The 25,715-nt window shown below is 39.5% G+C and overlaps 2 protein-coding genes and 1 pseudogene across 3 annotated transcripts in view; 1 reads left to right on the top strand and 2 right to left on the bottom strand.

The window, feature by feature from the left end:
• Positions 1-9,367, bottom strand: part of STRN3 (striatin 3) — a 99,857-nt gene extending 90,490 nt beyond the window's left edge. For both annotated transcript variants that reach the window (XM_029950400.1, XM_029950401.1), the window contains exon 1: positions 8,864-9,367. In XM_029950400.1, the coding sequence (XP_029806260.1) occupies positions 8,864-9,145 (282 nt within the window). In that variant the 5' untranslated portion in view covers positions 9,146-9,367. The remainder of the gene's footprint in view (positions 1-8,863) is intronic.
• Positions 8,607-25,715, top strand: part of AP4S1 (adaptor related protein complex 4 subunit sigma 1) — a 48,736-nt gene continuing 31,627 nt past the window's right edge. The window contains exon 1 of the mRNA XM_029950402.1: positions 8,607-8,751. The gene's annotated coding sequence lies outside the window, so the exon portion shown is untranslated. The remainder of the gene's footprint in view (positions 8,752-25,715) is intronic.
• LOC115302221 lies at positions 15,485-18,515 on the bottom strand (annotated as a pseudogene).

Genomic DNA, 25,715 nt, shown 5'->3' with positions numbered 1-25,715 from the left:
TCTGGTTGATAATGATGGGTCAATGTTGGTTCATCAGTTATAACAAATATACCAAAATAGTGGGAGTACTGATGGTGGGGAAGATGTTAACTGAGAAGTGTATTTTGCCCCCAAAGTTTGCTGTAAACCTAAAACTGCTCTAAGAAATAGTGAATGAGAAAAAGGATAGAAAAAGAAAACACAATTTGAAATCAAAAGAAAATTAAATACACTCAAAGGAAAAGCATTTTGTAAAAATAAAAAAAAATTAACAATAAAAATACATTTCAAAGTTAAAAGGGGGCACGTGGCTGGCTTAGTCAGGAAGAGCATGTGACTCTAGAGTTCAAGTCCCACCCTGGGGGTAGTGATTACTTAAAATAAACAAACAAACTTCAAAGTTAAAAAAAAATAAGGGTAGAACCCTCTTGCATTGCTGGTGGGAAAGTAAAATGGTGTTGTCAGTTTGGAAAATAGTTTAGTAGTTCCTCAAAAAGTTAAACATAAAATTCCTCAAAAAGTTGACCATGAGCCAGCAATGTCACTCCTAAGTATATACCCAGGAGTTGAAAACCTAAGTTTACACAAAAGCCTGTGCACAAATGGAAAGAGCAGCAGTATTCACGATAGCCAAAAAGTAGTAAAACGCAAATGTTCACCAACTGATGGAACAAAATTTGGTATATCCATATAACAAGTATTATATAACCGTAAAAAAAGAATAAAGTACTGTTACATGAACCTTGAAAACATTCTCAAGTGAAAGTCACAAAAAGTCACTAGTTATAGGACATGGAATCCTGTTAATGGTAATGTGAAATATCCAGAATAAGCAGACCCTTAAAGACAGAAATTATTATTTCTTTTCACAGAAACAAAGTAGTGGTTGCTGGGGAGAAGGAAGGAATGGGGACTAACTGCTAATAGGTGCAGTTTCCTTGTGGAATGATGAAAATATTCTGAAATTAGACAATGATGATGACTACACAATACAGTGTAAACCACATAACATATACTAAAATCCACAAAATGTATACTCCATAAAGGATAAATTTTGTTATGTGAATTGTATCTCAATTTCTAAACAAGTTTAAAAAAAAAAAAACAAACACTCGAGAGTAGCCCTAAGGAGAGAGTGATCCTAAGCACTAACAGCTTGCTAACATAAAACGTATCCAACTCTCAACATGTGTGATGTAGTCTTACCCTCTCCCTCCCTTACCCCCAGAAAGAAAATAAACCAATTTCAATCAAGCCCCTAGATCCAACTAACCAAGTTATAGGAAAAACAAACAGAACAACAGAACATATTAAACTATATTATAGGGAAGGACTCAGCAAAATGCAGACTCTGAGAACCTTTATAGGAGCAAAGATTTGATTTCTTTAAAAAAAAAAAAAAAAGACAAAGAAAGAAAAAGAATAATGACAAGAAAAAGTTGGAGAGAGTTCCAATCAAATAATGGTATGTAATTATCTTTTAAACTCCTTATCTTTTAGATACATACTGAAATATTCATGGATAAAATTGTATGGCTGAGATTTATTTAAAAATAATTTAAAATAGGGGAGGAGCAGATAGAAATATAAGTAAACTAAGACTGGTCATGTTTAAGATGAGTGACAAGTCTATGGAAGATTGGAGATACCATATTATTTTTGTATATATTTTAAACTCTCCATAATAAAAAAAATTGAAGAGTATATGCAACACAATCATATTTACAATGTAGAGAATAAACTGTTAAAACAGGGGTGTGGATGGAGGGAAACGGTTAGATTGCCACAGAGAATTCAGGCAGGTGGAACACCCTGAAGGAAGACAGTGGTAGTAAAGAAATGAAAATCACAGATTAAACCAAAGTAATTTCCCTAGGCCAGTGGTTACCAGGCTTCAGGGACATTATATGAAAAATTTATCACTCATCCATTTTTTTTTTTTAACTAAAAGAGGCTACACAACTTTCATTATATATGTATAGGAAACTATAATCCCAAAATATTAATCGCTGGCTTAAAATATATTTTAGCATACTAAAACTATCTATACTAGATAGCCCCTTGAATCACTACAGTCCAGTTAACATATTTTCAAAGCTCCTTCTAGCTTTAGAACTTTCTTCCAATTAGACTACCATGGTTAGTTACTCATACTTCAGATCTAAAAGTATTCTTACTCTCTAGGGGCTTTATGAGAATTAGATGAACTAATAACATAGAAGAATTTATATTTTTGGCATGCAGAAATTGCTCAATAAATATTACCCATTTATCTGAAAGTCCATTATCTATCTATACAGGTTTCCCATCATCATTTATTTTCTCATCATCCTGTAAATTTCTGGTTCATCACATTTTATTATTTCTGAAATACAAGCTTCATGAGAGAAAAGATCCTTATTTCATACATCATTATAAGCTCAGTGCCTGACATAAAATAACATTGAATATTATATATTGAATATAATATTGAAGAGCATTCAAATATATTCACTGAGTAATTATACTAGATAGAATCAATAAAATACAGACTCCATGATTAGAAGGTTGAGGATAAACATAAACAAGAATAGGGGAAAAGGAGAATAAGTAAGTGTGTGTTGTATGGGAGAGGGAGAAACAGGCATTTCAGATAAACTGAATAATTACATTTATTATTATTTCTTTTTACTGTTTATTTATTTTGAGAAGGAGAGAGCGAGAGCGTGAGCATGTACAGGAAAGAAGGACAGTGAGAGTGAATGAGTGATAGAGAGACAGAGAGAGAGAGAAAATCCCAAGCAGGCTCCACCCGGTTAGAGTGGAGCCCTATGTAGGGCTCGAACCCACCAACTGTGAAATTGTGACCTGAGCTGCTGAAATCTAGAGTCAGACTCTTAACTGACCCAAGCCATCCAGGCACCCCTGAAAGTTCTGAATTTAAAGTAAAAAGTTAAACGGGAAATTACAAGTAGGAGACATGTGAAAACCAAAAATCTAGTAGTGGTAAGAATACTTTTTGTAAAGGCAGCCTGTCCAGGTTTAAAAGCCAGTTCGCTGCCTGCTAGCTGTATGATCTTGGGCTGAATGATTAGCCTCTGGGTCCCAATATTCTAGTGCCCCACCCCCAACTGCCTCAAACCCAGCAACAAAAGAAACCAACTACACCAACCTCATTGGGTTGTTTTAGGATTAAAGGAGTTAATACTGAAGCACTGGAATAATACTTAGCAAACAGTGTCCAAAAAATGTTAGATAGTAAGAGCTAAGTGGTAGCTGAAAATCTGATTTCTAATGAAACATACAGTCAATACACTAAGAGAACAAGAGTCCCAGGAAACAACTAACAAAGCATAGGAAACATGAAGAAAAGTTTTACGTGGACCAAAAGGAAACTAGACAATTACACAGTAGAAGCCAAAGAGAAGAATTTTGAAAAAGAAATAGTCAACAGCAAAAAGTGCTGGTTAAGTGCGTCAAGTCTGTAAAAATGTCACATGATTTGGCAACTTGAAAGCTAACCATCAAAAGAAAAAAAGCACCTTCCTACAAGGTATTCAGACAAGTTTAGGTAGAGTAAGGCAAAAAGGCTGACTATAGAGGAGAGTTGAGGGATTAAAAAAAGGAAGAAAGAATTCTAGACTAGTGGTCCCTTAAGACTTTTTGTTTGCAAGGACTTCAAAAAGAAGCAGGGAAAATGATATAAGGTTGTGGCCTCTTCTATCAAATAGTTTTTTTCCTCTGATATCACCATCATTTCAAATAGGGAACTGTGTTAACAGTGAAAATTTGTGAAGCCTAAAACTCTCAGAATAAAGGGAATATCTTTACACAAAATCACCATACTGTTCTTATCTTTTACAATTTCAGAGTAGATTCATAAAAATGAAATAAGGGAGCCTGGTGGCTCAGTAGGTTAAGCATCAGACTCTTGATTTCCAATCAGGTCATGATCTCAGGGTTGTGAGGCTGAGCCCTTCAATGGGTGTAGGGCATGCTTAAGAGTATTCTCTCCCCCTCTTCCTCTCAAAAAAAAAAGTTGTAATAAAAAAAGCACCAGGATTTGCAAATTATTATTCTAGACTACTTTAAAAAAACTTTGACAATAAAAGAATACAGAGTAAACTGTTAGTTTTCTCCTTTTAAAAATGAAGAAACCAAGTTATGCTGAAGCGAATTATTAAGGTAAGTGGCCACATCTGTTATGTCAAATCTATAGGCCAGGGCATGCAAACACAAACACTAATTAAAATTTTTACATTTGTTGGGACTCCTGGGCGGCTCAGTAGATTAAGCATCCAACTCTTGATTTAGGCTCAGGTCATGATATCACAATTCATGAGAATAAGTCCCATGTCCAGTACTGTGCTGACACCACAGAAACTGCTTTGGGATTCTCAATCTCTCTCCCTCTCTCAAAATAATATTTTAGAACACATACTCTTGGATTACATTTTTGACGTATTATCTATGTCATATTTTTATAGTTGACAAGCATTTTGTGTATACCTTAAGTGCGTATATTACATACCATTATAGAAAAAAAATAAGAGGACACATTTGCAATACAGATAAACTAGACCTGGCACACAACTGGGGCTCAAAACTTCACTGAAATGTACACAATATGTGCCACATAATGGTAGATAAAAAATTACAAGTCAGACTCCCTTTCTGTAAAAAATGTTAAGACAACATAATACAGTGGTTATAAAAGTGGAAATAAGACCACAGGCTTTGGATTCAGACAAACCTCAGCTGCAATACTTTATAAGGTAAGTGACTTTGGCAAAGTTTTTTCACCTAAATTTGCCTCATCTATAAAACAGGAATGAATCTACCTCATAAGGTTGTAGTGCTGATTAAATGGCAGTTACAATTTTTCTGTAGCATGACTCGCCAAAATCCTGAAACGGTCCAGTTTTTCCAAGTCCTAGACCAAATTAATCCAAATCTCTGGAAGATAAAGCAGAGACCTGCAGAGTTTTAAGTTTTACAAGTGATTCTGATTAGCATTCTCACTTAGGAATCACTGTCCCAAAGCCTTAACTACTTAAGCATCACCGGAGTCCCAGGTAAGTTACTACCACGAGAATAAAAGAGCATTAAGACATGATCCTCTGCTTTAGTTCCAAGTTTCTAAGACAGAACTTTACTCAAAACACACCTCTTATGAAGAACAAAACCATACTGCAAAGTTCCCATCTAAAATCCTTTGCAAAGCCAGGGAAAATACGATTCCATACTGAAACTTTACATCAAAACTGGGTATATATTAATCTGGTCATATCATTACTGAATAGTTCTAATCTTGAACATTTTTTGGGTTACTTCATCTATACATCAACAGTGACCCAAAGCTGTATATAATAACGATATACATTATCATTCTTTAAAATGAGTTTAGGGATGCCTGGGTGGCTCAGTCGGTTAAGCCTCTGACTTCGGCTCAGGTCATGATCTCGCAATTGTGGGTTCAAGACCCGTGTCCCCGCATTGGGCTCTGTGCTGACAGCTCAGAGCCTGGAGCCTGCTTCTGATTCTGTGTCTCCCTCTCTCTCTTCCCCTCCCTGCTCATGCTCTGTCTCTGTCTCAAAAAACTAAATAAAACATTAAAAAATTTTTTTAAATAAATAAATGAGCTTAAGATTACAATTAAAATACAGTGATGCTTCACTTAAACTCTAATATATTTCTCATTTGACTTTTTTTAAAGATTTTACTTTTTAAGTAATCTTTACATCCAAGGTGGGGCTTGAACTTAGAACTCTGAGATCAAGAGTTGCATGCTGTACCACCAAGTTAGCCAGGCATTCCTTGACACATACATTTTTAAGTGTTTATTTTTGAGAGAGAGAGACAAAAGAGGGTACAGAAGCAGACTATGTGCTGACAGCAGAGAGCCCGATACAAGGCTCTAACGAACCATGAGATCATGACCTAAGCAGAAGTCAGACACTAAACTGAATGCGGCACCCCAACACATATATTTTTAAATGTGCTTCTCACAAGCAATCCTATTCAAGACTGAAGGTACATAAAACAAATTCAATCTTCCAGAAGCAAACCTGAAACCCTATTAACTAAGGAACCCAATAAAACATTTTTGAGAAATATGAAGAACAAAACCATACAAATACAATCATAAACATTTTATTCCAAAAGTACCTCTGTGAAATAATTAAAATCTCTGGAAACAAAACTGTACAAACACTGTAGAATTTGTTTAAAATAAGCCAACAACAACAACAAAAACACCTTACAACAGCTTTATCAGAACTAATATGCCAATAGCAGATCAATGGAAAAGCAAACAAGAAAAAGGAATCTTCCTTAAAAGATTTTTACCATTACTGACAAAGAGAGAACTAGAAGGGAAAGACAGGATTAAGGCAGACAATATAGATCTTATTAAGCTATAGGTTTTATTAATTTAGCCACAAATAAAACATTTTCTCAGATACTTAAATTAGTGAACCTTAAAAATGACTAATGCATTAACTTGCAAAGTGTTAAAATCCAATCTTTCAAGGTGCTTACAGGGCAAAATAACTGTCTAAACATCTCTCTCTCTCTAGGGTGGGGGAATCAAGCTTTCATACCATAGTGCAAAGGTCATAGACACTATATCCAGGGACTGGTGAGGTATTATTTAGTGAGTCAGGCCTAGTGCCTTTGTAAATGCAATTTTTTAAAATAACTGTCTCACTATCTTCATTCACACAAGATATTGTTTGCAACATGGCATAATAAAAAGTTGTGTATCAGTAGAACTCTATAAATTCCAAACATTTAAAACACATTAGGCACAAGTTAAAAGAAACTACAGACAATTCTTACCTAAGCTTTCTGAAAACAGAATTTTTAAAAGTCCAAAAGTATATTTTAGAACACTGAATTGACCAACAGGCGTTAATTTGTAATATTTGTAATTAAATTTTTTGAAGACTTTGATAAAGAGTCAAGTTCCAGGCTGTACAGCCAAAGCCGGACTTCAACTGATAACCTTGAAATCAAGAGTCTGACACAACTGACTAAGCCACCTATGTGCCCCTAAACATGCTTACTTAAAAAATTTTTTAATGTTTGTTTATTTTCCAAAGAGAGAGAGAGAGAGAGAGAGAGAGTTAGAGGGGCAGAGAGAGAGAGAGAGAGAGAGAGAGACACAGAATCCGAAGCAGGCTTCAGGCTCTGAGCTGTCAGCACAGAGCCCTGCCCTGCTCAAACTCAAGAACCCAAGATCATGACCTGCTAAAGTTGTATGCTTAACCAACTGAGCCACCCAAGAGTCGCAACATGCTTACTTTTTTTTTTTAATTTTTTTGGATGTTTATTATTTTTGAGAGAGAGCGAGAGAGAGAGAGAGAGAGAGAGAGAGAGAGCGAGCGCGAGCGCAGAGGAGGGGCAGAAAAAGAGAGGGAGACACAGAATCTGAAGCAGGCTCCAGGCTCTGAGCTATCAGCATAGAGTTGGATGCAGGGCTCGAATCCACAGACTGCGAGATCATGACCTGAGCTGAAGTCGGCAGCCCAACCAACTGTGCCACCCAGGCGCCCCCATCCTTACTTTTTCAAAAGGCTACCTTCAACAACTTTGTAGAGTCAAATAAAAGTTTACTAGCTCAAAATTAAAGTAATATATATTTGTCTGAAGACACTCTTAAGTTAATCTAATCTTCCTTCTTTAAACGCTACATTTTCCTAACTATTCACCGTAGGCATATATGATGTATATATACCAGCCAACCCTACTGCTTACATTCTAAATATATACCAGTCTGAAGAACAGGTGCGACACTATTTAGATGCATGCTTTTTTCTTCTAAGCCTAAATTTGCCGTGGAAAGAGATTTAAAAATAAACACAAATACCCAAGAGTTGAACAATCCTCTTTAAAAGATGTAGCCATGCTGAAATTCAAGACATGAACTCTTTAACTACCAACATCTTCCAAAAGTTAACCAGCCTATCAAAGTTTCGCCTTAGAAAGATCAAGTAAGCCTCAATTATTAAGGGTCCTGAGGATATTTAACTTTGCTTCCCCTGTGTTATTAACGTGAGAAAGTACGTTTTACTTCAAGCTAATATTAAATCTTTTCTCAGTCGTTTCATAAAGACAGCACAGATACTCCGGTTTGGCTTTTTATGGATAAAGAAAGGGATGGAGGAAGAGGAAGCCGGGTAAAGGTACTCTAAAAAGAAAAATTCAACTTAGGGAAGTATTGACGAGTAAGTTACTGAGAAAGAACTAACTAAAAGAAAACCTAAGTGATTAAGGCAGCATCCCAGGTAAGAAGGTACCTAAAGTTGGCGGTAGGAAATGAAAACTTCCCCAAGTATGCAGCAAGACACTGTGCTGGGTAGCAGCCCTGGAAAGCAGCGTAGCTGTCAAGGGGCAAGTGCGTACCAACTCCAGGGGAGGGGGCCAAAAATGCCAAATCGGATAGGGGGGTGATGAGGAAAAAAGGGAATAAAATATCCATTCCCAGACTCTTTCCTCGGGATCTCCATCTCAGCAGGGAAAATCAAAAACTAGCTCAATGTCCAGCAACCCCAAGCCGGACTACCCAACAGAAAAGAGTTTAGCCTCAAGCCCGGGAGGCCCGGCAGGCCGCCTCCAGAGGAGCCCCCATAGACGCCATACTAAAAGTCAAAATGGCTGCCCCAAGGAAGCCCGCACCGCGCAGCTAGGAAGGGTTGGGGAACCAGCTTCTGCGGGAAAGGGGGAGGGGGGCTCTCGGAAGAGCCATCGCCAGAACCGTAGGCAGGACTATCGCCCCCCGGAGCTGCACAGGTAGGTTCCCCTCGGCCTCCCAAGGCCCGGGGCTCGGAGGAGTTCCGGCCCCACCCCCCCGGCCGGGAACCCCGTCGCCGCAGCCGTCCCGCACACCGCCCCAACTAGGTACCTGCAGTTCGGCCCGTTCCACCTCCCAGTGCGCCCGCTCCATCTCGAACCGAGCCCACTCGTGCTGGATGTAGTGCAGGATCCCCGGGATAGTGTACTGCTGCGGCCGGGACAGCTCCGGGCCTGCCGCGGGACCCGCTCCTTCGGCGGCTGGAGGACCCCCGCCGCCCGCCGCTCCATTCCCCCCTGGCGAAAGGCTCATGTTCCCCCCAGGTCCCTGCTGCTGCCGTGGAGGAGCCGCCATCCCCGGACCGCCACCACCGCCTCCGGCGAGCTCGTCCATTGTGTGTGGGGCCCCGACCGGGGCGCAGGGCGAGAAGCCGACGGCTGGGGGAAGGGCCGGGAAGGGTGGCCCCGCGCTGGCGGCGGGGCGGAGGCCGGCTGAGAGAGGAGCGAGGAGGGGGTCTTTGCTGTGTGCTTGCCGTGGGTCAGAGTAGGGAGCTGCCGGCCGCCGCCATTACAGTCCCTCCTCCATCTGTCCGTCTCACTCACTCACTTTAGGGAAAGGGGGGGGAAGCGGGAGGGGGAGAGGGGGCTGGGTTGGGAAGGGGATAGACGTTGGGCCGTCACTGCCGCGCAGCATGCCGGGTAGAGAACGCCGCTGCCGCCGTCTGCCTAGCAGCCAAATAGAGTGCGGCCTCACCATACGCAGGCGTACTGAGGACCCAGGGTTGGCGCTTGAGGCTGGGTAGGCGCTCTAGCCCCGCCCCTAGGCCCTCCCTCAGACTTGCTCCCGGTGTCTCGCTGTTGGTGTCGGGATGTGGGCCACCGACTCGCACTTTTGGGACCCAACCGGTCTCATGCTCCCAACAATGTCGGTCGCTCAGTCACCAACCTCCCAGGGCGCCTTTTCCCACCCAAAGGTCTCAGCAGCATGCCTGCCCTCAGAGCTAAGTTTTAACCTGCCTGGGCGCTCTGGCCAGCCGCTGCCGGTCCCGGATTCCTGACGTTGCTTTTGCATTCCTTGCGTGTTTCACGATGTCCCAGAGGGTCGGGCCTCTTTCTGTGCTTGTCACTCGCTCTTTCTCTGGTTTCTTAGCACCGGTCAGTTTCTGAGGCTTTGGAGACCTTCTCCTTGGCAGATAGCCCAGATCCTTCCGGACAGGGTGACTGATCGCGGTCCTCCGTTTCGAGCCCGGACTTAGCTGCTAATTCCGTGCTCTGGGTCGCCCGTCGCAACTTGCTCCCCTTTGCCTCACCTCTTCTTTCCTATTGTGGTTGGGGGTGGGGGCGGGAGGAGTACAAGCGAATGTTTTCATTTTTTTCTTGGGAGAAGGGGTAGTGGAAAACTTTAGATCTTGACAGTGGTGCGTAGAGGGAGAAAGGTAACTTTGAAGGAGACTTGTTAGACTACAAATTCGATGTTTTAGAATGAATGGGTTTACAAATAGTAGGATTCATAGCATTATCTTTCGATGAAAACAGAAAATAAACGCATCGTGAATACAATGTAAAATCCTAGATGGACAGCTGAAGATGTTTTCCTGGGTCATTAAATGATGTTTGAATGAATATAATATACAAGTTTAATCTTTCAAGTTTTTTTTTATGTGCTTAGTGTTTTTATGTGCTTAGATTGACAGGAAACATTCTTAATGAACTATTTAGCTTCTAAAGAAAGTTAATATACTAACCTCTTGAATGAAAATTAGAACAAAAGAATATTTAATAATATAATAAGGAAAAGAGGTTCAACAAGTACAGCTATGCAGGAAAATTACACATAAAACTGATTGCATTAAAAATTTTTCTCCACTACCAATAAAATTTTCACTGTGGGATATACACAACCACTCAAGGTATAATTTCAAAAAGGTAAAAATAGTTACATCTTATTTTATCATGTCAGCTTTACTGTTATTATAGTATAGTTTAATGGACAGCATTGGATTTGTAACCCATGCTGCCATGTTTTATTTATATATGAACTGGGGTCTTCGGTCACATATGATTAAGAACTATGTTTCCATATTATTAAAGTACTATTTCTCCATTTTATAGTGACCAACATACAACCTGCTTATTCACTCCTCTTCCTTTTTGAGGGGACTGAAAGCACATAAAAAGTTCTAAAGTATGTCTCCCAAGAAACACGTGTGAGGGAGCAGTTGTGATTGATCCTTGTTATGTTGTCATCAAAAGAAGAACACGTGCACTTATATTTCCTACTGGTACCTCAAGCTTGAGTAAAGACTAGATTTATAAGCCTTCTATTTTCCTACCTACCCTCAAAAACAAACAACTCTGTTTCTTATCTATTACCTATTTTATTAAGTGGCCTTATATCCAAATCTGAGATCTGGCAGTTGTTCAAGTACCTTCCTTTTACTCAGCTCCCACATCCAATCCCTTTCTCAGTAATATCTTTCATTTTTATTCTTTATCTAGTTCCTATCTATTCTTTATTCATGTGTCAGTTTAAACCTTCCCACCTCTACTCTTCCCCTACCTCCACTACCACTGATATCTGAAGGATCTTCAGAAGGCAGATATGATCCTGGTATTCCCTGCTTAAAATATTTTAGTCATCGTCATATTTAGAATGAAGCCTGAATTGTAGAATAGCATATAAAAGTACTTCAAATTCTAGATCCTCTCTATCGCCTAATCTGCCATCAGCCATCACACTATCATGGCACCCATTCTTCTCTCCAGCCAAGCTGCACTGTTTTTGGTTCCTCAAAAGCATAATGCTGTTTCATTTCACAGGAATTTAACAGATGCTGTACCCCGTTGGCTTTCCTTCCCTTCTTCCTCCGAAACTCAGCTGGAGTATTACTTTGCCAAGAAGCTTTTCAGATCCCTGAATTAGATTCAATTTTAAAAGTTAAAGTGCTGGAGCTCCTAGGTGCTGTGGCTCAGTCAGTTAAGCATCCAACTCTTGATTTTGGCTCAGGTCATGATCTCATGGTTTGTGATTTCAAGTGCACATATTTTCTCTCTCTCTCTCTCTCAAAATAAATAAATATTTTAAAATAATATGGAAATAAAATTTCAAGTGCTCCCTATTTGAAGAATTCCAGTTAAACATGTCTACACTCGCTTTTACCACGGTTTTATAAATGCCAATAATGGAGTCTTTGGCCATGTTCTTTCCAGATCATAGTCATGTATCTGAGGATTGCAGCCTGTTAGAGGGGTAGGAGCCATGCCCATCTTGTTTGTAACTATACAGTACCCAGTGTCTGGGATAGTACAATCTCCTCAAAATGATGAATAACTTAGGAGCGCCTTGGTGTCCCAGTTGGCTAAGTAACTGACTTCGGCTCAGGCCACGATCGATCTTAGAGCAGGTTAGTTTAAGCCCCACATCAGGCTCTCTGCTGTCAGCACAGAGCTGGCTTTGGATCCTCTGTCACCCTCTCTCTCTGCCTCTCTCTCTCTCTCTTAAAAATAAATATTTCTAAAAACTGATGAATAACTAAAATTTAGAATAGCAGGTATATTTTTCCTTCTTGTATTATTAATTTTTACTACCATTATATTACCTATTTCAAGGGCCAATGAGTAAAACTGCCGAGTTCCTTTTTATTTTGTTTTTGTTTAAATTTTTAAATTATTTTTAAGTGATCTCCACACCCAACATGGGGCTCAAACTCACAACCCCAAGATCAAGTGTCGCAAGCTCCACCTATGGAGCCAGCCAGGTGTCCCTGGTTTTTGTTTTTGTAATTGACTTTTTACCCTGAGTTTCAAAGTAAAAGACACCAAGATTTTCTCCTCTGAGAGGAAAATTTAAAAAAATTTTTTAATGTTTCTTTATTTTTGAGAGAGAGACAGAGACAGAACGTGAGCGGGGGAGGGGCAGAGAGAGACACACACAATCTGAAGCAGCCCCCAGGCTCTGAGCTGTTAGCACAGAGCCCGGTGGCCACAAACTGTGAGATCATGAACTGAGCCGAAGTCAGACATTCAACAGACTGAGCCAGCCAGGCGCCCCAAGAGGAGAATATTTTTTACACTATTTTCATTATATTTTGTGTCCATGACTCCTGAGGATGCTCCTAGAATCTTGTCCTCTGTGCATAATAAGTCAGGAGTAATTAACACTCAAATCCCTTCTTTTCAATTATTGCAATACCTGATGTACAAAGAGTTTTGACCCTGCCTTAGAGAACCGGATGGTTCCCTGTAATTACTCACCTGAACATCCAGTTTTATACCTTCCTGACTATGAACCTGCCATCCTTCTAACAAAGAGCTCAAACCGGTTCACAAAAACTAATCCAGTCATCTTTCTGCATAATGTGGAAAGGTGGCAACAAGTATTATTATCTCCATGGACACAAGAAAGCTAAGATACAGAGTTCTGGATCACCTTCTCAGGCCCTTAGTAGAATAGAAAGTGGGCCCCACTCTTATATCAGTGAGTGTATGTGTTTATTTGGAAAAAAATAAAATCTCCCTTCACTCTTCTGCCTCCTACTATCCTATCAATGGCTCTATATCATTGTCTCTGGTTCCTAAATCATTTGCACTTTTAAAATCATTTTTAGGTGGTTTTGGGGTTATTTCAGTCACTTGGGGAAATTATATAGTGTTTACATGTATAAACATACAGAACAAATGGGTATTAGAGCACAGAGAAAGATCTTTGAAAAGACTGGCATGTGTTCGAAAACCAAAGAACAAGGTGGCTAAGTCGCTTAAGCATCCAATTTCACCTCAGGTCATGATTTCACGGCTCGTGGGTTCAAGCCCCATGTCAGGCTCTGTGATGATAGCTCAGAGCCTGGAGTCTGCTTTGGATTCTGTATCTCCTTCTCTCTCTCTCTGCCCCTCCCCCGCTCCCCCCAGGTGTGCACGTGCACACTCTCACTCTCTCTCTCTCTCTCTCTCTCTCTCTCTCTCAAAAGTAAATAAACATCCAAAACAAAACAAAAGAGCAAACTATACGTAGATGGAAAGGAAAAGGAGGAGAGATCTTTGCCCTTCGCTATAGTTGCACATGCAAAATAAGATCAGATATCTACTCACTACAAGAGTTGCCTGTGGCTAAGAAAATTGTAGAAATACATTCAGAGCACTGGAACTATTCAAATAATATGTTGTGTAGGAAAGAAAAGGAAAAAGACCTTCACAAATTATAGAAAAATAGGTATCAAAACCTTTAGGAAACTCAGCAGGCTATATAAAATTCCAGTCCAACTTCATTCCTGAATTGCCTTCTGGGTAACATGAGTCAGAAAGCAATAGGCTGTGATAATACTATATAATAGCTAACTCACAAGGATGTCAAAATTGAAGGAAAAAAATTGCCTGGAGCAGAGTCCCTCCTGGACATTGGCTAAAAGTAAACAACCAGGTCTATAACCATAAGAAACAAATGACTGGAAAATGTGACTGAATGGGAAATTGCCAAAACTTTTTTAGGTAGTAATTTAACAATCTTGGAAGTGTGGTTTGTCTCCTGTTAAAGCAACAATGGAGAATATTCAAAAAAATGATACCAGATACAGACACTTTGCCTGGGAAATCTATGCTAGAAAGTATTCTCTTTGGAGAATGTTTTAAATTTGGCAAAAAAAAAATCACAAAAACTTGTTTTTTATAACAGCATTTTTCAAAGTTTATTTATTATTTTGAGAGAGAGAGACAGAGACAGAGACAGAGATAGTGTGGGGGAAAGGCAGAGAGAGGGAGAGAGAGAGAGAATCCCAAGCAACTCCGGACTGTCAGCATGGAGCCAGTTGCAGGGCTTGCACTCATAAACTGTGGGATCATGGCCTGAGCAGAAATCTAGAATCAGATGCTTAACTAACTGAGCCATCCAGGTACCCCTATAACAAAATTTTTAAAAAATTTTTTTAACATTTATTTATTTTTGAGAGACAGATCATGAGCAGGAGAGGGGCAGAGAGAGAGGGACACACAGAATTGGAAGCAGGCTCCAGGCTCTGAGCTTTCAGCACAGAGCCCGATGCAGGGCTTGAACCCTCGAACTGTAAGATCATGACCTGAGCTGAAGTCGGATGCTGAACCGACTAAGCCACCCAGGTGCCCCTAACAAAATATTTTCAACTGGTGGTTTTGTCTTTCTATTAATAGACTCCCCTAAAGAACATGATGATTACCCCACAAAGAAAAGATTGAGGAATTCTTCAGAGAATTTTAAAATAAATCCTATTCTTTTTTACTCCTTTCATTTTATAGGTTTTAATGTAGTAATCAGATATTCTGAATCATGTTGTGCATACACTGTGTCTATTTTTTATTTTGAAAAATTTCAATCATAGGGGTGCCTACCTGGCTCAGTCAGTAGAACATGCGATTCGTTCTCAGGGTTGTAAGTTTGAGCTCCACACTGGGTATTGAGATTACTTAAAAATCAAATTTTTAAAAAAAATTTTCAATCATGCAAAAATAGATAAAAGGTCTTATGACTACACTTTCAACAGTTATCAAGATTTTGCTGCTCTTAGTTCATCTAGTCCACCTTTTTTCTGAGGAATTTTTTTTACTATTACAAAAACTTATTTAATAAAACAGTTTAGTATAAAAATGTATGCAGTCCCCCAAAAATATATGCAACCCGATTTTCATATCATAGTAAAACTGGCTCATTGGAGAGGAGACGTGTAAAAGCAATTGATTTCTATAGTGAATAAGCCTCTGTTTATACTCATTCCAAGGCTTCTATCATGATGGTACTATTTCCTTCTATTACCACCTTCCCAGTATTGTTCTATTGCCCACTATCTGCCATCTCAATGCTTTCATTTATCGCAAGTTTCATAAGTTGTCAAATCCCCCAATATTCCTTGGACATGTCTGCCCCCATTTAATTTCAGTTACAACTTCTTGACCCTAAATTTTTCAACTTGCTCATGATATTACTTGACGACCTCAAAGATGCCTTGAAACGAATTCATGGCCTCCCCCATGCTCCCATGGCAGGCCCGGTAATATTTGAAAGTAAATCTCAGACATCATATTATTTTATTGGTATATACTTCTCTAAGTATCTTTGACAAATTAGGACCTTTTTTTTTTAACATATCACAATACTAATGTCATACGTACAAAGTTAATGGTAATTTCTTTATGTAGTCTAATCCCTAGTTCATAGTCCATTTCTCCCAGTTGTGTCAAAAAAACTGTTTTTTAAGAGTTGATGACTTCATGGGTTGCCGGGCAGTCAGTTGACTGACTGACTCTTCATGTTGACTCAGGTCATGATCCCAGGGTCGTGAGATCCAACCCGGCATTGATCTTGCTTAAGATTTGTGGAGCTTGCTTAATAGTCTCTCTCTTTTTGCTCCTCTCCCCTGCTTGTGCTCGCTCCCTCCTCTCTCTTAAAAAAAAAAAAAAAAAGACTTGGTGACTTCAAATCAGGATCCTAACAAATATTTATGTAGTTGATATCTCTTTAGCTCATTTTTATTTGCCTTCCCCTCACCCCGAAATTTTCATACCATTTTGCTGAAGAGACCAGGTTATTTCTCCTATAGAATTTTCCCCATCTGGCTGATTGCGTTCTTATGGTATTATTTAGCATATTTCTTTCTCCTCCGTATTTTCTGTATAAACTAAATCTAGATCTAGAGGCTGTGTTTGACTCAGGTTTTATGGGGTTTTTTGGCAAAATACTTCTCCACTGGGGATGCATTCAGTGTACTTCCTGTTGTACCACACCAGGCAGCAAGTAATGTCTAGTTGTCTTAATTTTAGTAATGCACTAATCTTGATCAGTGTGATCTAGCTTTGTCAGCCCTAGCTAGCTAATTGTTTTTTTTTATTTTTTAATGTTTTATTTATTTTTGATACAGAGAGAGATAGAGCATGAGAGGGGGAGGGGCAGAGAGAGAAGGAGACACAGAACCAGAAGCAGGCTCCAGGTTCTGAGCTAGCTGTCAGCACAGAGCCTGACGCTGGGCTCGAACCCATGAACGTGAGGCTTAACCACCCAGGCGCCCCTAGCTAATTGTCTTTTAACAGATATATTATGTTCCACCTCAGTAGTACCTCCTCAGTGCAGGATCTGTCCTACAAAACAGCTTGCACTAGGTGTCGCCTGCCCTTTGGCATTCTGGATGGGACCTTTCCTTGTACTCATTGGCAAAAAGACCCTGCCAGGCCTCCTCCCAGTTCTCACTGTGGTTCTTAGATTCACTCCTGGGGCTCTCATTTCTTTTTTGGGGGGGAGAGGGGCCCCTCCCTTTGGATGAAGACTTGGTGATTTCTGGGTTCTTTGGCTCTTTTGACCCTTACCAGCCCACAGTTTCAAACCTCCACTCCTGCCAGCACAGCTGTGGTCACCTAGTTCTTGTGACTAAGTGTAGTTTGACTCTACCCATTAGTGTTCTAGAGTTCCAGGAGTTGATTTTCCACCTGGTTTTTGGTAAGGATGTTGCCTGTAGGCTTGTGGGGTTTTTCTTATCTTTGCTGATATCACGGTTTTTTGTTAGGGCATCCTGGGTGCTCCCAAACTACTCTGCTGCTATCACTACTCCCTTGTCTGTCTACACTCTTGGCATTTTAAAGTTTAAATTGCCCCTACTTAACCTAAAGTTATTTATTACAGCCTGCTATTGAAATAGTTTTATTGGACCACTACTAAAGTATTTGAGACATTTTTGCTCTTTAAGGATTGTGAGATATTTAAGTGAGTATAAATTTAACTATGAATATCCTTTGGGCAACAGTTGGGCCAGCTCTTGTCTGACAACTTTACTTCCTACTTACATTCTCAGTGGGAGTTATAACATGCTGCTACACCTTATTGTGAAATTCAGAAAAGCAAAAGGTGCTCCTGGGCAAAGGGCAGCCAAGCAGGCCACCTGAAGAGCCCTGCATTCACCCTGACATTTGATCTGAGCGAGAATGATACTAAATTCAGATACGTGCCTGCAAACTTGCCTTGGACAGCATTTGCTGGGTATGTTTTATTTATTGGAAGTAGAAAGGGAGATTAGCTGAACTCAGTAAGAGGGCAATTCAGACGCAGTAATTTTGGAAGTTTAGGTCTAATTACAAATGTTAGGCACACTATCGTAAATATAGTAGTATGAGTTTTACTGTCTTAAATTTGCACATTATCTGCCTGAATCATTTTAGGTTCCATGTTGAGATCAACTAAAAGTAAATAATCTGTTAGAATTGCACCTTTTGTGTTATGCTCCAAGATCAGACCGAAACTGCCAAAATAATGCATCGTAGCCAGTAAAAGCTTTTGTACAGAGAGTTCAACTGGCCCGAATGAGATTTACACTAGGAAATGAGGGGTGAAATTGTGCATCCCTGGTCATCTTACAGCCGTCACTGCGTTACTGGCATCTTGAGGCAAACCTGGAGGTAAAGAGCAGTGGATAGCAGCGTAGACTCTAGAGTCAGACTAACCAGCACTGAGTCCTTTCTCCATCATTTTACTGAGTGACCTTTGGCAAGTGACAAAGTTTGCACCTCTATAAAGTAGAGATAAAAACAGTCTCTCACTCATAGAGCTACTATGAGGATTAACTGAATGTAGGTAAAATGTTCAAAACAGCACCTGACTGTTTAGTAAGTACTAGGTAAGTGTTTTCTAATATTATCTCTTCTCATGAGTTAGTTTGTTGGGTCATGTTCACACATCATACTCCATAGAGTAAATACTACCTTTCAGGATAGAGATGAGAAGGTCTTTCACAACCACCATCAAATATTGGGACCATTAATTATTCGTGTCTGGGGACCGTGTCACTCATGAAAAAATTAGATCCTGTTGGGTAAGTAAACTGATCCCCAAACTGAAGCTTAATGCAGTAAGTTTTGTGGTTTCATTGCTGCTTCTATTCAGAGTGATGATCTGCAGAAAGAATTTGTTATTAGAGCCATAATTTTCCAAGTGATATCTTCAGGCCCTGAAGTTATGGATATAGATTTTGATATACGTCATTTTAACTCAGGACATACTTTACTTAATAAAGAAGCTCTTAAAATAAGAACTTTAAACACATAGGTACAGTTTCATAGTATGATTTTCTTGTATGTTTTTAGGAAAAAATTCACATAGTAACTAATTTTTCCTTAAATAATGTAAACATTAGGTTTTTAAAAAACTTTATGGTATTGAAACAAGTTAGTTGGAGATAAATTATGGAATGATTGTTTTATAGGAACATGTTCCATAATTCCAGTATTGTATTTAAATTCAATTTGTAGTCAACTTGTCAGAGATATATTTTGTATTAAGTGAGATTTCTTTGCATACCAGTGACATTTTGTTTTTTCTTTATTTGACACAAAACTCTAGGAACCATCACCAACAAACCAAAGTTTAATTCCAAATTATTTAGTTTGATTTGAATTTAAAATCTGTAACACTGCACTTGACCCTTTAAGAGCACTCAAAGACCTGTCATTCAAATCCTAATGCAGTGCTAGTAGATGACTACCCTTCAGAAGGACAAGCAAGTGGGGGAGGGGCAGAGAGAGATGGAGACCAAGGACCTGAAGAGGGCTGCCTGAAGCCACAGGGCCTGATGTGGGGCTGGAACTCACAAACCCAGAGATCATGCCCTGAGCCCAAGTTGGCACTTGGCATTTAACCGACTGAGCCACCCAGGCACCCCCTGAACAATTTAGAATAAGATTACCCATACAGAGGTATTTCGTCATTATTTCTAACCCATGCCCATGTTTTGTCAAAATAAAATGTATTCCCTATTTTAATGTTATTTTAAATTTCAAAATAAATTATACTCCACGTAAAACTAAATGAAAGATAATTTTAGAAGAAAAAATTTAGATTTCAAAAGATACATATTGTTATCTCCATTGTGTGTAGTGATGGCAAGGTTGAGTCCCATTATTTGAGTCATTGTCATGGGTCTCGCTATATGCCCCAAAGCAGCTTTTCTATCCTATGAAGAATGGAAGGTAAGATAACAATAACAATAACAATAACAACAGGCTCAATGTGAACTCCAGCCATTATCAGTTTGTATCTTTAAACTGTACACACCTCCCCCCAACACTAGACCTGGTAGTCAGTACCTCTCTGGCAGATGACTGTGGGGAGTCTATTATCACTGCCTCCATCCCCCACTTCACACACACACACACACACACATACACACACACACACACAGATGACTAATGAATAAAAATAAAACAAGTACTTTCAAACAGACAATGTAATGGTCTATTTATAGAATATAAATTCCTCATCCTCAGTTTTTGAAATATGACTTTTCTCCCCTTGCCTGAATCATGTTGCTGTAAAGACCTTAGAGTTCACCCTGTTATTCAGGATAGGAAGTCTGATACTTGAACATCTCCAAAAATACAGTATCTACCTTTCTCAGTAAAACTTCTACCTTCTCTCTGATTTACTTATGTACTAAAGTTACAAATAACTATACTTATTTGAATTTGTAGCTTGGACCAGAATTTGATGAGATTTTTTTACATTTTTCATTATTGAAGTATAGTTGGCAATGTTACATTAGTTTTAGGTGTATAACATAGTGATTTTACAATCTGTACACTAGTGCTAGTGCTCACTGCGGTAAGTGTAGTTGATGAGACTTTCTGATCAACTTATCAAAATGCCTTTAGAACAAGATTTTAGAGTCTAATGAAGCTTTAGAAATTTTTCAGATAGATTCCTAGAAAAAATGACAGACCAGAGTATTAGGTTTATTCTCAGAGTATTTTTCTACAGAAATAGGAGCTTTGGGATTTCCACAAATCCTGAATTTGACTGAAATTTAACATTTTATTTATTTATTTTTAAGATTTTACTGATTGATTGATTGGTTATGTTTTAAAAATATTTATTTATTGGGGCACCTGGGTGGCTCAGTCAGTTAAGGGTCTGACTTCGGCTCAGGGCATGATCTCCCAGCTCGTGAGTTCAAGCCCCGCATCAGGCTGACAACTTAGGAGCCTGGAGTCTGCTTTGGACTCTGTGTCCCCCTCTCTATGCCCGTTCCCTGCTTGTGCTCCACCTTTCTTTCTCTAATATAAATAAACATGAAAAATATATATTTATTTATTTTGAAAGAGAGCAAGGGCGAATGGGGTAGGGGCAGAGAGAAGACAGACATCCAGACAAAAGCCAAGGCAGGCTCTGTACTTTCAGCGTGAGAGCCCAGTGCGGGGCTCCATCTCACTGACTGAGCAACCGGGCGCCCCTAAGATTTTATTTCTAAGTAATCCGCATACCCAACATGGGGCTCGAACTTTATAACCCCAAGATCAAGAGTTGCATTCTGTACCGACTGAGCCAGACAGGTGCCCCAAAATTTAACATTTTAAAGTGTTTTAACTATTTTAAAACCAAGTGGTTTTTTTTTTTTTAGTGCTTATTTTATTTATTTTAAGAGAGAGAAAGAGCACAATTAGGGCATTGGGGGGTGGAGAAAGAGAGAGAAAGAGAGAGAGAGAGAGAGAGAGAGAAGGGAGGCAGTGAATGGATGGAGAGAAATGCAGAGTGGGTGACAGCTTTCCTGAAGTCGAATTTCAGTGGTTTTTAGAACTGCAGTAGCAAGGGTCTATTGGGAAGAACATCTAACCTACACTCGGGGGGAGGACGAGGAAGGAAAAGGGGACTGTTGAATGTTGTACATTTCCTTCATCTCATTTCATCCTCACAGTAATTCTGAGGCAGCTGCCATTATTCTCAGATGACAGATGGGAAAACTGAATCATTGAAGAATTCCAGTTAAATATGAAGCAAAGAAACAAACTGTTTTAGTGTCTAAAGAAAGAATATATAACATATTACAGATTTTGAGGGAGGTGATCCGAATTAGATGAAAACCTGCTATTGACCAGTATTTCCTCTTGTTTAAGGATGGAGGCATTCCAAAACAGCTAGAGATAACTTTGAGGCCTGTGGAGTGAAACCATATGATGTGGCAAGTAGAATCTAGTAGTTTGTTTCTTGACGTTGCTGGTGTTTAGTCCATACTGATTAGATGCTATCAACATGTCAACTTTGAAAAACAGTACATGTTTTAAATAAATAAGTCATTTAGAAATGTCACAGTAAATGAAACAATAGCTTCATTATTTTGAGTAAACATTTATTTTCCATTTGGATAATTTTGAAAATTATGTAATGCAGTCCAGCGTTCCTAAACAGACTTTTTGTGTGTGACACAGAAAGCAGCACATCTCTTAAAACTTGGGAAATAAGGCAAAGATAGAGAATAAAATTTGCCCCATTCCTACCATCCAGATTTAAGCAAAATGCATTTTGGTATAATTACTTCCTTCTCTGCTTATTAGTGCATAGTAGCTCTGAACTTTATGTAATGTACATGTACAATGATTTTTAGTAAATTTACAAAGTTGTGCAAATAGTGTCATGCAAGTAAATACAGTATTAGAAGGCCTTCATCATCCCCAAAAGAAACCCCATCCCCATTTTCCCCTAAACTTAGCTCTTTCAGCCCTAATTGACTAATACTATGCTTTCTATCTGTATAAATTTGCCTTTGCTGGACATTTCAGGTTAATGGACTCATAAAGTAGATAGTATTTTGTATCTGGCTTCTTTCACTTAATGTTTTCAAGGTTCATATATTCAGTAGCATGTTGAAGAAGTATTTCGTTCCCTTTTACTGCTAGGTAGTTTTCCGTTGTATGCAGATATACCACATTTTGTTTATCCATTCATTAGCTGGTGGACATTTGGGTTGTTTCCATTTTTTGGCTATTACGTATAATGCTGCTACGAACATTCATGTGCAGGTCTTTTGTAGACATGGTTTCATTTCTCGTTGGCTTATACTTCAAAGTAGACTGGCTAGATAATATGGCAGATTTGTGTCACAGTTTTAAAAACTGCCAAATTGTTTTCTCAAGCGGCAGTAACATTTACTTTCCCATCAGCACTGCACTGGGGCTCCAGTGCCTCTACATCCTGGCCAGCACTCCTTATTTTCTTCCTTTCTGATTAGAGCCGCTCAGGTAGGTGTGAAGTGCTATCTTGTTGTGGTTTTAATTGGAATTTTCCTAAGGATTAAAGATGTGGAACATTTTTTCATGTACTTATTAGCAGTTCACATACCCTCTTTGTTCACCTGTACTTTCAAGTTGTCCATTTCTTCATTTGTGTTGCTTGTCTTCCTATTAAGCAGTCTTTCATCTAAATTCAAGTCCTTTATCAGATATATGATTTGCAGATAATTTCGCCAGTCGGTGACTTTGCATTTTCTTAATGGTGTCTTTTAAATTACTAGTTTTCAAGTATAATAAAATCCAGCCTATCTGGGACTGGGTGACTCAGTCAGTTAAGCGTCCAACTCTTGATTTCAGCTCAGATCATGATCTGACGGTTCGTGAGATTGAGCCCCACATTGATAATCTCTCTCTCTCTCTCTCTCTCTCTCAAAATAAATAAACTAAAAAAAAATCCAGTTTATCCATTTTTTTTCTATTACAGATTGTTCTTTTGGTCTTAAATCTGTTTCTTCTAAAAGTTTTATAGTTTTATGTCTTATATTTAGGTCTGATCTATTTTGAGTTGATTTTGTGTAATGGTGCAATGTAAAGGACTAGATATATTGTTGTAATTTCTTGAGGTTAAATGAAATATTCTAGTCAACTACTAGTAAATTCTTATTTTTAATGTTTATTTATTTTGAGAGAGAAAGGAAGTGGAGGAGAAGCGGAGAGAGAGGGAGAGAGAGAGAGAATCCCAAGCAGGCTCTGCACTATCAGCACAGAGCCCCACATGGGGCTCCAGCTCATGAATCGTAATATCATGACCTGAGACAAAATCAAGAGTTGGATGCTTACCTGACTAAACCACCCAGATGCCCTAGTCAGCTACGAGTGAATTCTTAACAAAACAATGGTTGCCTGCTTCTTGGAAATGTCATTATATTCCAATATATGCACAACTTTGAGAGAGACCAGCTGAAGCCATGAGAGATGAGACTGGCTAGCCAGATCACCTGAATGAAAGTGAGGACCTGCGGAGTGACGTGTCAAGACAGCTGACCCCCTCAGAGTGCATGGGGGGCTCAGTCGGTTGAGCGTCAGACTTCAGCTCAGGTCAGATCTCACGTTTGTGGGTTCAAGCCCCACGTCAGGCTCTGTGCTGACAGCTAGCTCAGAGCCTGGAGCCTGCTTCAGAGTCTGTGTCTCCTTCTGTCTCTGCCCCTCCCCCTCTCATGCTCTGTCTCTCTCTGTATCAAAAATAAATAAAACATTAAAAAAAAAAGAAAAAAAAGACAGCTGACCCCCTCAGAGTGCATGTGGGCTCAGTCAGTTAAGTGTCCAGCTCTTGGTTTCAGCTCAGGTCATGATCTCACAGTCTCATGAGTTGGAGCCCTGCATCAGGCTCTGTGCTGGCAGCACAAAACCTTTTTGGGATTCTCTCTGTATCTCTCTCTTGCCTCTCCCCTGCTCACACTGTCCCTCTCAGAAAATAAATAAACTTAATTAAAAAAAAAAAAAAAGCTTGCTCCCTTATCCAGCATTCTATGATTTAAGATCTATGACCTGGGGCACCTGGGTGGCGCAGTCGGTTAAGCCTCCGACTTCGGCTCAGGTCAGATCTCATGTTCGTGGGTTCAAGCCCCACATCAGGCTCTGTGCTGACAGCTAGCTCAGAGCCTGGAGCCTGCTTCTGGTTCTGTGTCTCCTTCTGTCTCTGCCCCTCCCCCTCTCATGCTCTGTCTCTCTCTGTATCAAAAATAAATAAAACATTAAAAAAAATTTTTTTAAAGATCTATGACCAAATTAAAGAAATTATCATCATACCTGTGTTTCTGTTTACTCTGCTCCTTGCTGTCTTATACCTGGTAAGCACTCAGTTCATGTTATTTGGTCTGCCTTGATACTGAGAAAGGTAAACTTCATGACCTTGTAGGTATGTATGTACTTTGATGAGTCTTCTATGCTTTGCCATTCCATGTATGGTTCCTGCTCCAGACCTACTAAATCAGATTCTATATTTTAACAAGCTCCCCAAGTGATCTGTGTGCTCATTAAATTTGATAAGCACTCGTCTACAGCCGGCAGACCACATCCAGTTGCTGACTGCTTTTATAAATAAAGTTTTCTTGGAACACAGCTACACCCATTTCTTTACATATTATTTATATCGTGTGGGCTGCTTTCATTCTGCAGTAGCAGAGTGACTACTTGAGAAAGAGACCATATGGCCCTCAGAGCCTAAAATACTACCTGGCCCTTTATGGAAAAAGCTTCTCTGAACCCTGAACTAGGGGAAAAAAGGAAAGTTCCCAAATGGTGATGTGTGGTAGAAGAATTACTGGGAGTTCAAAGGTTATCCAGGTCAGAACAGAGCTTGACCAAAGAGGAGACTAAGCCATTTATGGAACATACATATTGATACACACACACACACACACACACACACACACACACACACACATCCCTCATCCATTAAAATTAGTATGCCTCTTAGATAAAAGAAAATAGGAAAGCTTGAAGTATAATTATTGAGACTGTTAATAAAAATAAACCTCATACCTAAATATCTTGAATATACTGATAAAAATTTAGATATTTAAGCAATATAAGCAAATTTAACTATTATAGCCAATATGACATAGACTTATACACATAGACACACCAACAAACAAACCCTCTTCACTCTAATACACAACCTCAAGACCAAGAGTCGCATTCTCTTCCAACTAAACCAACCAGGAACCCCCTCTCCTTAAAAAAAAAAAAGAATTAGGGGCGCCTGGGTGGCTCAGTTGGTTAAGCCTCTAACTTCGGCTCAGGTCATGATATCACGTTTGTGGGTTCAAGCCTTGCGTCAGGCACTGTGCTGACAGCTCAGAGCCTGGAACCTACTTCCAATTCTGTGTCTCCCTCTCTCTCTCTGCCCCTCCCTGCTCAGGCTCTGTCTCTCTCTGTCTCAAAAATAAATAAAACAT

This window comes from Suricata suricatta, chromosome 9, assembly GCF_006229205.1.
Source record: "Suricata suricatta isolate VVHF042 chromosome 9, meerkat_22Aug2017_6uvM2_HiC, whole genome shotgun sequence".
In the NCBI taxonomy this organism is placed as follows: Eukaryota; Metazoa; Chordata; class Mammalia; order Carnivora; family Herpestidae; genus Suricata; species Suricata suricatta.
The sequence above is the reverse complement of the archived record's forward strand: the minus strand, read 5'-3'. Positions and strand labels throughout refer to the sequence as shown.